This window comes from Epargyreus clarus, unplaced genomic scaffold (genome assembly GCF_041222505.1).
Source record: "Epargyreus clarus isolate Ecla_fem2 unplaced genomic scaffold, WU_Ecla_fem_2.2 ptg000014l, whole genome shotgun sequence".
Lineage (NCBI taxonomy): Eukaryota > Metazoa > Arthropoda > Insecta > Lepidoptera > Hesperiidae > Epargyreus > Epargyreus clarus.
Window position 1 is genome coordinate 6,599,688 of NW_027332222.1, and position 13,483 is coordinate 6,613,170.

At 36.2% G+C, this 13,483-nt stretch overlaps 1 protein-coding gene across 17 annotated transcripts in view; it reads left to right on the forward strand.

Moving 5' to 3' along the window:
- mtd (TLD domain-containing protein mustard) overlaps nt 1-13,483 on the forward strand; it is a 162,732-nt gene that overhangs the window by 101,249 nt on the left and 48,000 nt on the right. For 16 of the 17 annotated variants that reach the window (XM_073079693.1, XM_073079696.1, XM_073079707.1 and 13 more), the window contains 2 exons: nt 4,797-4,932; nt 12,792-12,884. In XM_073079693.1, coding sequence (XP_072935794.1) covers nt 4,797-4,932; nt 12,792-12,884 — 229 coding nt within the window. Of the gene's footprint in view, nt 1-4,796; nt 4,933-12,381; nt 12,642-12,791; nt 12,885-13,483 lie in introns of those variants that run through there. The other variant, XM_073079700.1, reaches the window with a different exon arrangement.

Consider the following 13,483-nt stretch of genomic DNA (forward strand, 5'->3'; position numbering starts at 1 on the left):
TATTCTGTACATAACTTTTACACGCCCTTTATATAATGCCTGTACTATATTCATGGGGATAGTCATGACTTTCGGAGAAAAAGTTCCGCTAGTCTTATTTTCTCACCCTATGCTAATTTTTGCAATAGACTCCGAAATCTTCTAGGGACATCTTCTCATGTAAGGACTAATTAATTGGACTAACTTCATTTGTAAAAAGCTTTACATTTTTAAACATGTTATTCTTTCACAAAATAACAAAGAATGATATAAGATTTCACGTAAAATAAACTAAGATAAACCTGTAATCTCTTTGTAGCTCTTGTACGGGTGTTCTTAAATTATCCTTGTAAGCCTTCTGTGTTCAAACTGAGGGTCGGTCGTAGACCTTAGAATTGTTATGTCTTCTCAACTTCTGAGACGGCCAAATATTATTTAAATGGAAATTGCTTAAGTGTATTATATCAAATTACGAGTGTCGCAAACTTTATTGATGGATTATGCATCCGTAGTGCATTAAAATGAATGAAAGATTTTTGAGACTAATAAATTATTTTCAACGTTCAATTAAATCTTATAGCCATAAAGACTAATAAACTTTTTGCATGTATGAGGTAATACATGTTTCATTTTGTAACAGTAAGAGGATATAAAAGTAATATACCTATATTTAAAATATAATATAGGTTACGTCCTCGGTCAATGTCATAAAATAAAAATGCCGTCAAAGTAATACAAAGGATATATTAATAAAAAGCTTTAGAGAAAAAGGTTGAGAACCGCTGCCCCAAACAGCTTAAGCTCTACAATATTGTGAATGCAAATCTCTCCCTTAGAACGTGTCTCGTTTATAACAATAGGTAAAATATAGGTGTTATTTTCTCATCGATTTTATACAAGACACCACTCGCCGGTAAGCTCGGTAGCTTACGCGAAATATTGTGTGACGTCAAATTAAACTACGCGAGCAGTAATCAATCTTTTGGACAATCTATAAATTATATTCAAATATTGCAAGTGACATTGTATTTTGGGTGTAGACGGTGCTAATTACTAATTTTAATGAAGTACACTTAAATTTACAGTTTATTTGAAAAAAGCAAGGGATTAAATTCCTTCAGCACTCGCCAACTATAGTAAAGAAGTTCCGATGTAACGCGGATTGATTGCTGACGATATTGTTTTCCAAACGTATGTGTGTGTATTTTTCTTTGACACACCCTACAGCCCAAATGGCTTGACGGATTTTAATTTATGAGATGTCGAAGTCCTAGAAAAGGGATTGATCACTCAGGTCTGTTGATCAGTTAGAGAAATATTTGAAGTAACGAGCAGATCCCTTTTGGAACTATTGTATAGGTAATACTGTAGCATCACAACGGTTACTTGTGAATGTACGTTGTGCTTGTGACGGGTCATTGGAAATTCAGTATTATTTTATAGGTTATCGATTTTCACGAGCGTGGCGCTCCTCACTGGCAGCTGTCAGTTCCCACACGTTGCTACGAAGCAGACGCTATTGTGTGGAACGTCGTCTTATTTTATATACATTGTATTGATAAACGAGAAACATACTTATGTTTTACTATGAAAGTTTAATAAGTATCAAGTACTTTATTTAAACATTTTAAGGGCATTTGAATTGTACTCAAAAGAACTTAGAGGTTTGTTGCCATTTCACAGAATAATAGTAGCAACACGATGCATACGAACTAATTACTGGGCTGCTTTAGATGTCAACCAGTATACGCATCCAGAGTACGATAGGAATTCTAATTTTTTTTTATTTAAAAGTGATTATTTTCACCATAATGAGGTGTTGATGGCAATAAATCTGTTGTCTCCTATTCTCGCGAGGAATATTCGATGACAATTTTGTTGAAGAGAGCCTTATAAGCGGGGAAGCGGTATTGTATTTTGTTGTATAATATTTGTCAGGAGCATGTCGTTCCGAGTCGGTGGAGATATTTTTCAGACAAGTCTTGACAAGGCCATGATAAACAAGAGCTTTGGAAAGCTTCTTATATAAAGACTTGAACGTAAAAGCTTTTCTTATGTAAGACGTTCCTGTAATCTCCAACAGGACAAAGTGCTCCTGATTTTCAGTACTTATTCGTTTCCGTTTTAATAAAGGTACTAGGAGACAAAAAAGATTAGGCGACCTAAATCTACCGTCGCTAATATTTTTGAAAGAAATATGTCACTTTTTAAATGAATTGTTTGAAAATTGTAAACTTAAATATCCGTCTTTAAGTAATTCAACATTATTTTGTATATGTCTTCTAATATACTTTATTATATTAATAGTAAAAATATTTCGCACTACACGAGTATATAAGCTATATGTTTTGTCATAGATTTGATAAAGATAACACATACGTTTAAAAATCTAAGATAAACATTGAATGCACGTGTCGGTGTTACTATTCATTGCGAAATTATTTGGCTTTTTGTCATCCATGTCATACAAACGTGTTTCAAATCTGATCATCGAGTACATACATAATTACTTTAATCAATTACAATCAATTGTTTTGTGATTAGAAATAGTAATGATTATCTAGTCTGATTGGGTTTTATGAAGTGAGCTTATATAATTATTGTAATAGATCATTTCACTCCAATTTTATCAATCGATATAATCTGATTAAATGACTTGTTTGTCAAATAAAATTTGACATGTGGTACCCTGGGACAGTACCCTGATGTGTATTTAATTTACTGCCGCCTATGAACATCAGTACTTGGATGACGACCTTTGCTCGGTGTTTTTTAACCGACTTCGAAAAAGATGGAGGTTTCTCAATTCGACCGTATAAGTTTTTTTTAACGACATTTTCTGAAAATAAAACCTAGCTAGATCGATTTATCGCCCCGGAAACCCCCTAAACACAAAATTTCAAGAAAATCGTTCATATAAATATATATACAAGAATTGCTCGTTTAAAGGTATTAGAAGATAGATTAGATGTAGAACAATGATTTTAACCTGAAGTCGCTTATAGTTGTCAGATGCTTCCCCTGATAGACGCTTATCACCTATTAGATCGTCGCCTCATATCTAAGTTAGACGGTCCACAGTTTCACACTCTTCCACGGGAACGCAGAATTGGTTCATGCTAAAATAGTTGTAGTGGTTGTACCTTCCGAGTCAAACCATACTGGTTTTACCACCTTTCTAGTGTACTTTCAGTGATATGCTATTGTACTTCCGCTTACAACAAAGTGCCTCATCAACCGTAATTTCGAGCGCGTAAACACCTTATTATTCCTTTCCTTAGTGTTTGTAATTGACGTGTTTGATACCGAGAAGTGTTATCGATTCGAATTTGTTATAATGATATACACGTGACAAGCGTTACTCTGCGCCTTCACACGTGTTCAATCAAGTCTCCATCGATCGGTTATCGTTGTCATGTAAATAGGGAATTATATTTAGCTTTAGGTTTGTTCTACGCATGAAGTTGTAACGGACTATCGCAACTGGAGGCTGGATTGAGGATCGTTCGAAGTAGCAATTAGGGGATGGAGTTGGTTAAGAGTGGAGGATAATTTTATTATGTGCAGCAGTAGTTGTTTGATGGATTTAGTGAAATGGGATTCACTATATCAGTATCACAGAGGATTTCAGCTTCGATACCTGGACAGGCGGGCATTTAAATTATGAATTGTATTTATCTTCTGGATGTGGGTGGTTCTATAGGTACTCGTCCACGTCTGTCCAAGATATCAAGATCATTAATATTTTAGGTATCAACATAACTGTACATAGTTGATGAATGTATTTATTGAAGGGAAAGCTTTTATCCTATCCTCTTTGTTGTTACTTACCTCTTCATGGCATATTCATTTACATCTATCTGTTCAAAGGTATAAAGGTAAGGTTTGAGCGCGAGTAATTTTTTTGTAAATACATTACATTAGATTCGACACATTAATTGCAGATTGTAGGACGTCTGTCTGGGTCTGTCAGGTTTTATGTGCCTAATTATATAGTTTACTTATGAAATTTATAAACCATAAAAATGAATAGCCGACCATTCCTAATTGGATATTAAATGAGCATTGTAAACATGTTGCACAGGTAGAACTGATTAAGTTTTATTACAAAGCAATAGAATTCCACCTCATTTATAATTAATGAGATGACTGTTTCTGTTGATTATGAATACTTATATTTTCTCCATTATTTTATATGTTATTTTATACACGTGTCGCGGCGCGGTCACCATGCTGAGAAAAGTGCAATCAAATTTACTTGTTTTTATTTATTTTGTTGTTTGGCAACTAAGTAGTTTTTATTTCTCTTTATGGCACCTAATATGCAGGGAATTTTACCGTGGGCATAAAATATAAATAAAGTTCGATTTCGGTTCGATATTCGGTCAGGCAAACATCAAAATCAATTAGACCTCCGCCCTAGGTTTCGAGTGTTTGACTCTTTGTGTATTCGTCTTTATAGGTGTTGATGGCACCCATATCACAGTCACTTCTAATAGGGATATGAGTGTAGAAGTCGTTAAAGCGTTACTTATATCCTATTTTTATTAATATGTGTAGATACACTACACATATTAATAGAAATAGGCATTACTGTATAGACATTATTGTGCTTCTTCAATTCAATTTTATGTTTCTTTTTTTTCCATTAACTTGCTTGTAGTCTACACCTATAATTATAGTGGCATTAAGCTAGCCCCTTATGTGTTTTGTTGTACCTTAACTGTATAAATGTTCATTATGTTGGTGTTCAATAAATAAATAAATAAATAAATGTATGGTGTTTGTATTGTATAAAGTGTGTATGGTTTGTGTAGGTGCGCGACCGCGACACGCTGACGTCGCTGGCGGCGCGCTTCGACACCACGCCCTCGGAGCTGACCAAGCTGAACCGGCTCGCCACGCAGTTCATCTTCCCCGGGCAGACGCTGCTCGTGCCCGACAAGAGGAAAGGTATGTGGGAAACAACTAATTATATAAACGGTAACTTGAGTAGAGTCCGCGCCAAACATCTAGTCCGCTAGTTGTAGATATCAACGCGACGAAGAAAGCACGGGACCCCGCCGGCACCCGTTCGCTGCCCGCTCTCATCCACATGTACATAGCTGCCTTAGTGTGTCCTTACTGTTGCTACGGAGTATATGCTTGTAATTGTATTCGACCGCATTGGCTCTCTGACTACACCTGCGCGCAACAACTTCAGAGCGGACTAGAAGTTTGGTCCGGACTATAACTCGCTGGATTAGAAACAAATCGCGTGTCAGTTAGAAGGCAGTCGGGAGTCACGAGGCTTACTGATTACTTTTAAAATCGTTTCAACCTGAATGTCTGTTTAATGAATGACTTTCATGCATTGGAGGCGGGAGGTAGCTATGTTGACAAACATTGGCGTTGTATGATAAATGTACGTTAGTTTGCTTTTTCCTCAATAGAACACATAACACAAACATGATCGTTACGCATACATGACGCCTTTTTCTATTGATAGGATTTGTTTAAAAAAATCCATCGCTTAACGATAATTCAGTGAACAACCATTGTAGGGATAAAATCCAGGTCTACATCTAGGTGTAATATAAAAGAGCTGATAATTTTCAAAAGGTTTTCATCTAGGCTAGTAGAAACCGCAACCGCATTGAAAAACAGGCTTTCATACTAAAGCCGCATTTAAATTGATTCGCTTATTCAAGAGCTGCTATAGAGAGAGGCGCGTAGACGTTTAACTTATAACACCTCTTTTATTGAGATAGAAAATAAACTTTTTTATAATATTGAAATAACAATTGCAAGCGGATAAGTACCACTCTCCCCTACCACACTCTTAAATTTAGCAAAACATTGCTTAATACTAGTGTTATTTGGGTGTGATCTTATTGCGCTGGAAAAAATAGTCTTCTCTTTTTTAATATTGAAGAGGCAAGTGGGAGCGCCTCGGATAAGTATGTCTCCCCTACCACACCCTTCGAAATAGAGCACAGCATTGCTTAATACTACTATTGTTAGGGCGTGATTTTATTGCGCTGGAAAAAATAGTTTTCTTTTTTATAATATTGAAGAAGCAAGTGGGAGCGCCTCGGATAAGTATGTCTCCCCTACCACACTCTTCAAAATAGAGCACAGCATTGCTTAATACTACTATTGTTAGGACGTGATTTTATTGCGCTGGAAAAAATAGTTTTCTTTTTTATGATATTGAAGTAGCAAGTGGGAGCGCCTCGAATAAGTATGTCTCCTCCACCACACCCTTCAAAATAGAGCACAGCATTGCTTAATACTGCTGTTATAAGGGCGCAGCGTATATTAGGCGGAGTAGAAGGTGTTTTAACATTTTTAAACCTAGCACCTGATGATATCTCTCTCACTTTTAATATTGAATACAAGAAAATAATTAAAATGTCAATTTGAAACACAGTGTCCTGTGATTTAATAAATCGTTTACAGAAATCTCAAAGAGCGAAATTAAATTGAAATAGACGTTTGTTAGGTAACCAAGAGCCGTCCCTAGACGTAGCCTAGATCAGGGGTTCCCAACCAGTGGTCCGCGAAAGCCAAACTATGGTCCGCGAACAATTTTAAATTGCAAGGGCCGTGCGTAATTTGCGTTTAGCTTTGAATAACAATATTTATCCTAGGATAGCCGAATTAGTGAAGAAGATGCAGGCTCAGTAATCACATAAAATTTTTCCTGTACTGTTATTATTTATTTTTATCATCATCATCATCATCATCATCATCATCATCATCATGAACAACCCATTACTGTCCCACTGCTGGGCATGGGTCTCCTCTCATAATGAAAAGGATTAAGCCATAGTCCACCGCGCTGGCCAAGTGCGTATTGGTAGACTTCACATACCTTTGAGATTATTTTTTTTTATAAATTTCTCAGGTATGCAGGTTTTCTCACGATGTTTTTCCTTCACCGTTCAGCAAGTGATAATTAATTTCTAATCTCTAATACGCACATAACTTCGAAAAATCAGAGGTGCATGCCTGGGATTTGAACCTCGGACCTCTCGATCGAAAGGCCGAGTTTCTTAACCACTAGGCTATCACTGCTTGCTATTATTTTTATTATACCCACATAGAATGACATAAAAGTGGTCTCTGAGCAAGAAAAGGTTGGCAACCTCTGGCCTAGAAGCAGTGAAATCGAAAGCTTATTTAAATACCGCCGAAATAATTTGAAAGATTTGAGAGCTTAATGAAATTTTCTCTGATAGGGTTAAGGGTTTTAGTGTTGGTTGGTTCGCTCAACATTTTAAAGGTTAATTAAGACCCATTTATAAATTGAAAATTTTATGTACGTAATATTATCTTTCTCTCCTGGGATCAACCGACTAATTATTTATTTTACTACACCTTCGATTTTCTAATTAAACTAGCTCCAACTAGTGTTCATATACTTTGACTCTCGCACAAATATTAATTTCATGGCTGTAACCGCGTGGTGGAAATCAACCCATTACAGTCCCAATTGTGGGCACAGGTCTCATTTCAGTGAGACGGCCATAGTCTACCGCGCTAGCCTAGTAGGTACGCATTAGTAAACTTTTTTAAAGATCGATCGGGGGTGTAGGTTTCCTCGCGATATTTTCTTCTACTGTTTAAGAATGTAAAAATTAATTTCGAATACCTTAGAAAAGTCGGAGGTGCGGGTGAGATATTCGAATCTAGGACCCCCCAAGTATGTAGTTTCTAAGCACAATGCTATCTCTGTATCTCGTAACATACTCACGTACCTACACCCCTACTGATGTATATGTATATATAAAAATGTGTTTGTATATGAGTAGCAGCATTTACAAGTATATACGTACGAGGTGTCAGTACACCCTGTAACCTGAGGACGTGATCTGCATCCCCAATTACAGTGTTGTACTAAATAACTCTTAATATATCAGTCGATAACATTGTACGTTAGATGAATATGATAGTTAGCTGCGGATTACGGAGAGAATTAATTGAGGACACGTTTCATTGGAACTACTTGCTCCTTCCAGAAGCTTAGTGTCGATTAATTCGATACATTTCAATTTACAATCCTTATGGTTATTTGAATGCGGGGTAGGTAGGTAGGCATTTTTGAGAATACCATCTAAAAGCATAACTACTTATATTGAGTGTTAAAGTCAGCTAATTTTGTACCTACTTATTTAAATGCCGATAACAGAAGTTATTAAAAATGATGTTGTCGAGCCATTACTGTCCCACTGCTGGGGACGGATCACCTACGCAGGCTCGATAGTGTACCTCGATGGCCAAATGCGAATTGGTAGACTTCCTATACCACAAAGAACCTTTTTAGGCACTCATAGGTGTTGTGTAGGTTTGCTTTATGAAGTTTTTCTTCACCGTTATATGTAGCAGGTGATTATTATTTCTAATACGCACATAACTTTGAAAAACATCGTGGTGGGTGCGTGCCTGGGATGTGAACCTCGGATCACTCGACTGAGAGGCCGAGTATCTACCACTGAAATAATAAAAATCGATCGATGAAAAAACTCTATTTCTCGACGCATATAATTTAAAATGATCGTTACAAGGGCAGAAAATCTTATTTTTATCTATTTCAGAAGCTTACATAGAAGTGATATATATTTGATAACAGATTAAGTCCTATGTTTATTTAAATGTCGATTGCAGGAAAATAAAATAAAAATACATTGTACTCGTAATAGCGTCTAACGCTTCGAATAACGTATCTGAATTAAATAAAATTATATCCGTAAGATGTACCTAAGTAGTTCGAACAGATATTATGTGGTCTTTTTAAAATCTACCTAGAATATAAATGTTCATCTTACTATAGAGCTCAGGTACCTATTCTCAATTTGTAAGTCTGGAAAATTTCTGTGGGAAAATTCTCTAGAATAAAAAGGTATTCTGTATGAAGCACTTTACTTAAGTTTCTTACTTACATAGAACTTTATGTGCCACGTACCTGTTTAATAAGAACCTTATATTTACTTCACCTTCTTGCGTGTAATAAAGAGTTATAAGAGAAAATATAAGCTTAGTATGTAGGAGACAGGCTGACGGTATAAATAGAACGAAGCGCCTGATAACATGGAATGGCAATTACTCGTTCTCTTGCTTATGTTTGGTTATTGTAACTCGGATTGAGAATTATAACTAATAATAATTGGAGACCTGTAAAAATATTCGACTGTATTCGATGGTAGAAGTAGACTTTTGGCATCGAACTTAACATCTTTCATCGTTCTAGTACTTCTTGTATGGAACTTAAATAAATCTCAGTTGAGGTCAGCCGCACACATTGTTACCCTTAACATCTATAACCTACTCCATAAAGAACAGGGGTTCTTTGTGAACTATTTAGATAGTCTAACATAGCCGCCTCGTATATAAGTAAGCCGGGATCTATACCTCTCCACTGAAATGCAAGATCTTCTTCCCGACTAGATGGGACGGTGAAACCTTCCCGGTACAACCGTTTCGGTTACTACCTTTAATATTTAAAATGTAATACTTGACAACTGCTGTTATAAGGGAGAAATAGATTTTTTTAGCCGAGTAATTCAATTGCGAGACGGGCCGGCTCGTAGTTAATTTCCAGCCGTGACGGATCACTCGGTCGAGAAATTTGTACTTTGCGAAACACGGCCTTCGGCCTGCCGCTGGCCAGCGAGGGCGGCCATTATTCTTAATTGTCACAATTAAATTATGATAAGCTAATTCGAAAAGGTTCAACTAACTCGTTATGTTTTCTTAAGAGTTTGAGTCGGAGCGTTTTCTTTTTATATTCGTTTCTTTTTTTCTTTTTTTCGGCGCAGTGGACTGAAACGCCACGGTTATCTACTTTGTAATTCCCGTGGCGGTTTATTGTTGAATAAAGGGATAATTAAAAAGTATCTGTGGTGGATAAGTCGTTCTAATTTAGCCCACAGAAATAGCAATGCTGTGACCAATATGTAACAGGTTTTCTACCCTCATCATTCGAGATTTCTTAGGTATATTATTGGACTAGTAAATGAAATCACACTGCATTTCACATTTCACTGGAACTCTACACACAACCGTTTGCATTATTAACATTAAGTAAAGAATGTTATTTTTATACGCTACAGTAATATTATTATGCTTATATGATCAACCTTAAATGGCACTTTGATATATTGAAAATTGAGCCAAATTGGTTGGCGGAAAGCCAGATTGCCACTACATAATGATTGAAGAGGTATTAAGAATATGACTTGAGGCTACTTAACAAATTAATTCAGAATTAAACCACTTATAATATAAACCATTATATTTATTAGTTTACTGATCATCTACATATGGATTTTTAGTTTCTTTGACGAACCTTAGGCAGTGAAGTTAAGTTTCGAAGGTGGTAAAACCATTTGTGGTTCGACTCCGGCGGCACCACCGCCACACCTACTTCTACTTAATAACAGCAGTGTTAGACTGCATGCTCGTCTGCTACTCTTATATTATAAAAAAAGTTAAAACTTAAAAGTAATCACGCTGTCGTTTTCTCAATATTTTGCATTTATGGAAACTTTGAACTGAGAATCTATCTATCTCCCTTTACCATTTACATTCATGTTTTATATCGAGAAACATGTCACCTTTGTTTATAATTTAATATCAAAATGAATGGTACTGATGTATTGAGATGGATTAAAAATGAATTTGTTGTTCATAATTGCATTATATGCAAAATACTTTGACACCCACTTTTGGAGCTAAAGCCGTTCGTACGGAAAGATTAACAATGTTTATTTATACCTACTTATATGTATGCAATAAACAGTGATAAAAGACGCAAAAGAAAATTACAAACGAACATTTCATTTTACAAACAATTAGTTTATCACTATTAATATCTACATACAAATTTGTGGGACACATGTCTACTTACCTACGCATAAGAATTTAGAATTTTAGATCATAAAATAATCTTATCATATTTTATTTTCTTTGAACATCGCTATTATACCTATTTGTACGTATAATCTTAAGAAACAAATGCAACCAAATGCTGTTTAAGCACTTTCATTGCTTGTAACATTGTTGTTTTCAAGGTGGTAGAACCCTTTGTGGATCGACTCCGGTGGCACCACCGCCACACCTATTTCTATCTAATAACAGCAGTGTTAGGCGCTGCTGTGTTCCGTTTTGAAGGGTGTGATAAGGGTTTTCCGAGGACTTTTCCGAGGCGTTCTAGCTTAGTCCTCAGGGGTAGCGGCGCATCTGTGGCCAACCTCAGGTGGGATTATCTAATCCTATCTGGGCTTGATTACAGATGTCCATGGGCGGCAGTAGCCACTTACCATCAGGTGAACTGCATGCTCGTCTGCTACTAAAAAAACGTAACATTTTGATTGTAATCTGTTAAGATTAATAGAAGAACTTAAGAAAAATTAAAGGGAAAATTGGGAAGTTACTTGCTTTTTTCCTGCACAGATCTCACGCATACAGCTACACATTGTCGTTTATATACACGACATGCCTGATATATGCACACATTAACAAAAACGAGTCATTTCTCGCACCTCCATTGTAGAGTCTATAAGTGTATCCGTATTACATATATTATAATAATATGATATGTTTGAAATATGAATGGGAATGTTAAAAAATGTTATAATATGATATTACTCCTGAAAATAGGTTCAAAGTTTGCAACATAAATGTCTGAATTCTCATTAAATGTCGAGGGTCGTGCTGTACGTCATTTGCCATTAATGTTCCACGCTAACGTTCCACCCACAGTAACTTAAATATTTTATGAAATTGTACAGTATCGATTTCTATATTAGATACCTACCCGACGAATGCACGCCAGTCATGTTTCTTGTTATTAACTATGACTAGTTCGTGAAGTCCTAACCTACATTGCTTACGGTTTACCCTACTGACACGATCATTTTACTTGTAGGAAAATCGTCTTTAATATTTAATGGACAGACCTACAACGGATGGCTTTAGTTACCTACTTCTATTGTTTTTATAGCAACCGTTTAACGATCTCTATCATTAACTATAGTGTTTATGGGTAAATTCTAGTTGTTAGGTACCCAATTATTTCGTTTTATTGCACGATTCGTATCGATTGGATGTATTCGCAACGATAGTTCTCATCGGAACAGTCGCGTACGTTCACGTGGGCTCGGTTTTTTGTACGCACTTACCTACAATGCGCCAAAACGTACGACGTAACAAAGTGGAACAGCTGATAAGTGTAATCAAATCAACAACAATAGATAAGTGCATGCCGAGTTGATTCATTGTTGTCTTCGCACAGCGCTCAACCTTGGTGGTGTTCACTGTATGTGACGTGTACTTGAACATTTTTTTTTTCTATTTGCACCGCAAACAAAAGTTTCAACAGTCGTCGCGGGCGGCGTGCAGACGCGGCCGCGCCGAGAACCGCCGCGCTAAAACGAGTTACTATTTTCAGTAGTCATTGACCGACATTATCGTATCGTATCGTATGCATACAGGGCTAGTGCTTCAAAACTGTCACTTTTTAAAGTAACAAAGTAGACAATTGCGTTCGGTTGATATGGATCCCGTTCTGTCACGCGCGACAATCGTGCCGGTGTAAGGAATATTGTTGTGATTGTTGTGATTCTACAGCTGTTCAAGAATGTTCGGTTTCGAATTTATGAAGCGTTGGTATCTTCAAGGTGTGTTTGTAGTTCGTAGCATATTGTTTTGTTTCGTGTGAAACGCTAGTGCGCCGTGACATTAAATCTTAATCTTTCTTCTCGGTGTGTTGTAATTTCGTTGCGCTTGTTATCGTTCAGTTCGATAAACATTGTGCTTGTTGATTCCAGATGGCGACAAAGATTCAGATGGTCCGTCCGAGAGCGGCGACAATACATCTGAATCAACACAGGGTCCGCCGAGCGAACCTGCGCAGGAAAAAGGTATTAATCTAAACTTGTCTTAGTAAATTAGATTGGAATACTGCGTAATTGAGAAATAATTGCGTTTTTCTAAACATTTTTGTTTGTAATAACTTATTTGCTTGTTACTTTATCATATTCTATCATATTTTTTTAATCGGGAACGAATTATCGAGAAAGAAATCTTCACCTAATTAGATATCTAAAGAAAATTTAATAGAAGTGACATTGGATAGTTTTGATTTGTAAATACTTACGGCACTTGTGTAAATTAAACACATTGAAGTAAATTTAATCGCACGCGGGGAAACTCATTCATTTGACTATTATATAAATAAATTAATTATTGTGAAAAAATAGCGTTATCGCACTTTGTTCCCTGATTAATCAAACACTTATTATTCAAATAGGTTTTGGATAGCAACGTTTGAATAGTTTGTTATTGTTATCGAAATTAATTAAGGTGAATTGTTATCGCTTTTTATGATTGTTTGTAAAAAATATGAACACATTTCGTGAAACGAACATTATGCAAATGATTTGTGCAGTTAACTCAGTGCTAACTGTTCCCACTCAAGGATACGTAACGTTTGCAAAAGTCATAATTATCCTTTTGTTTC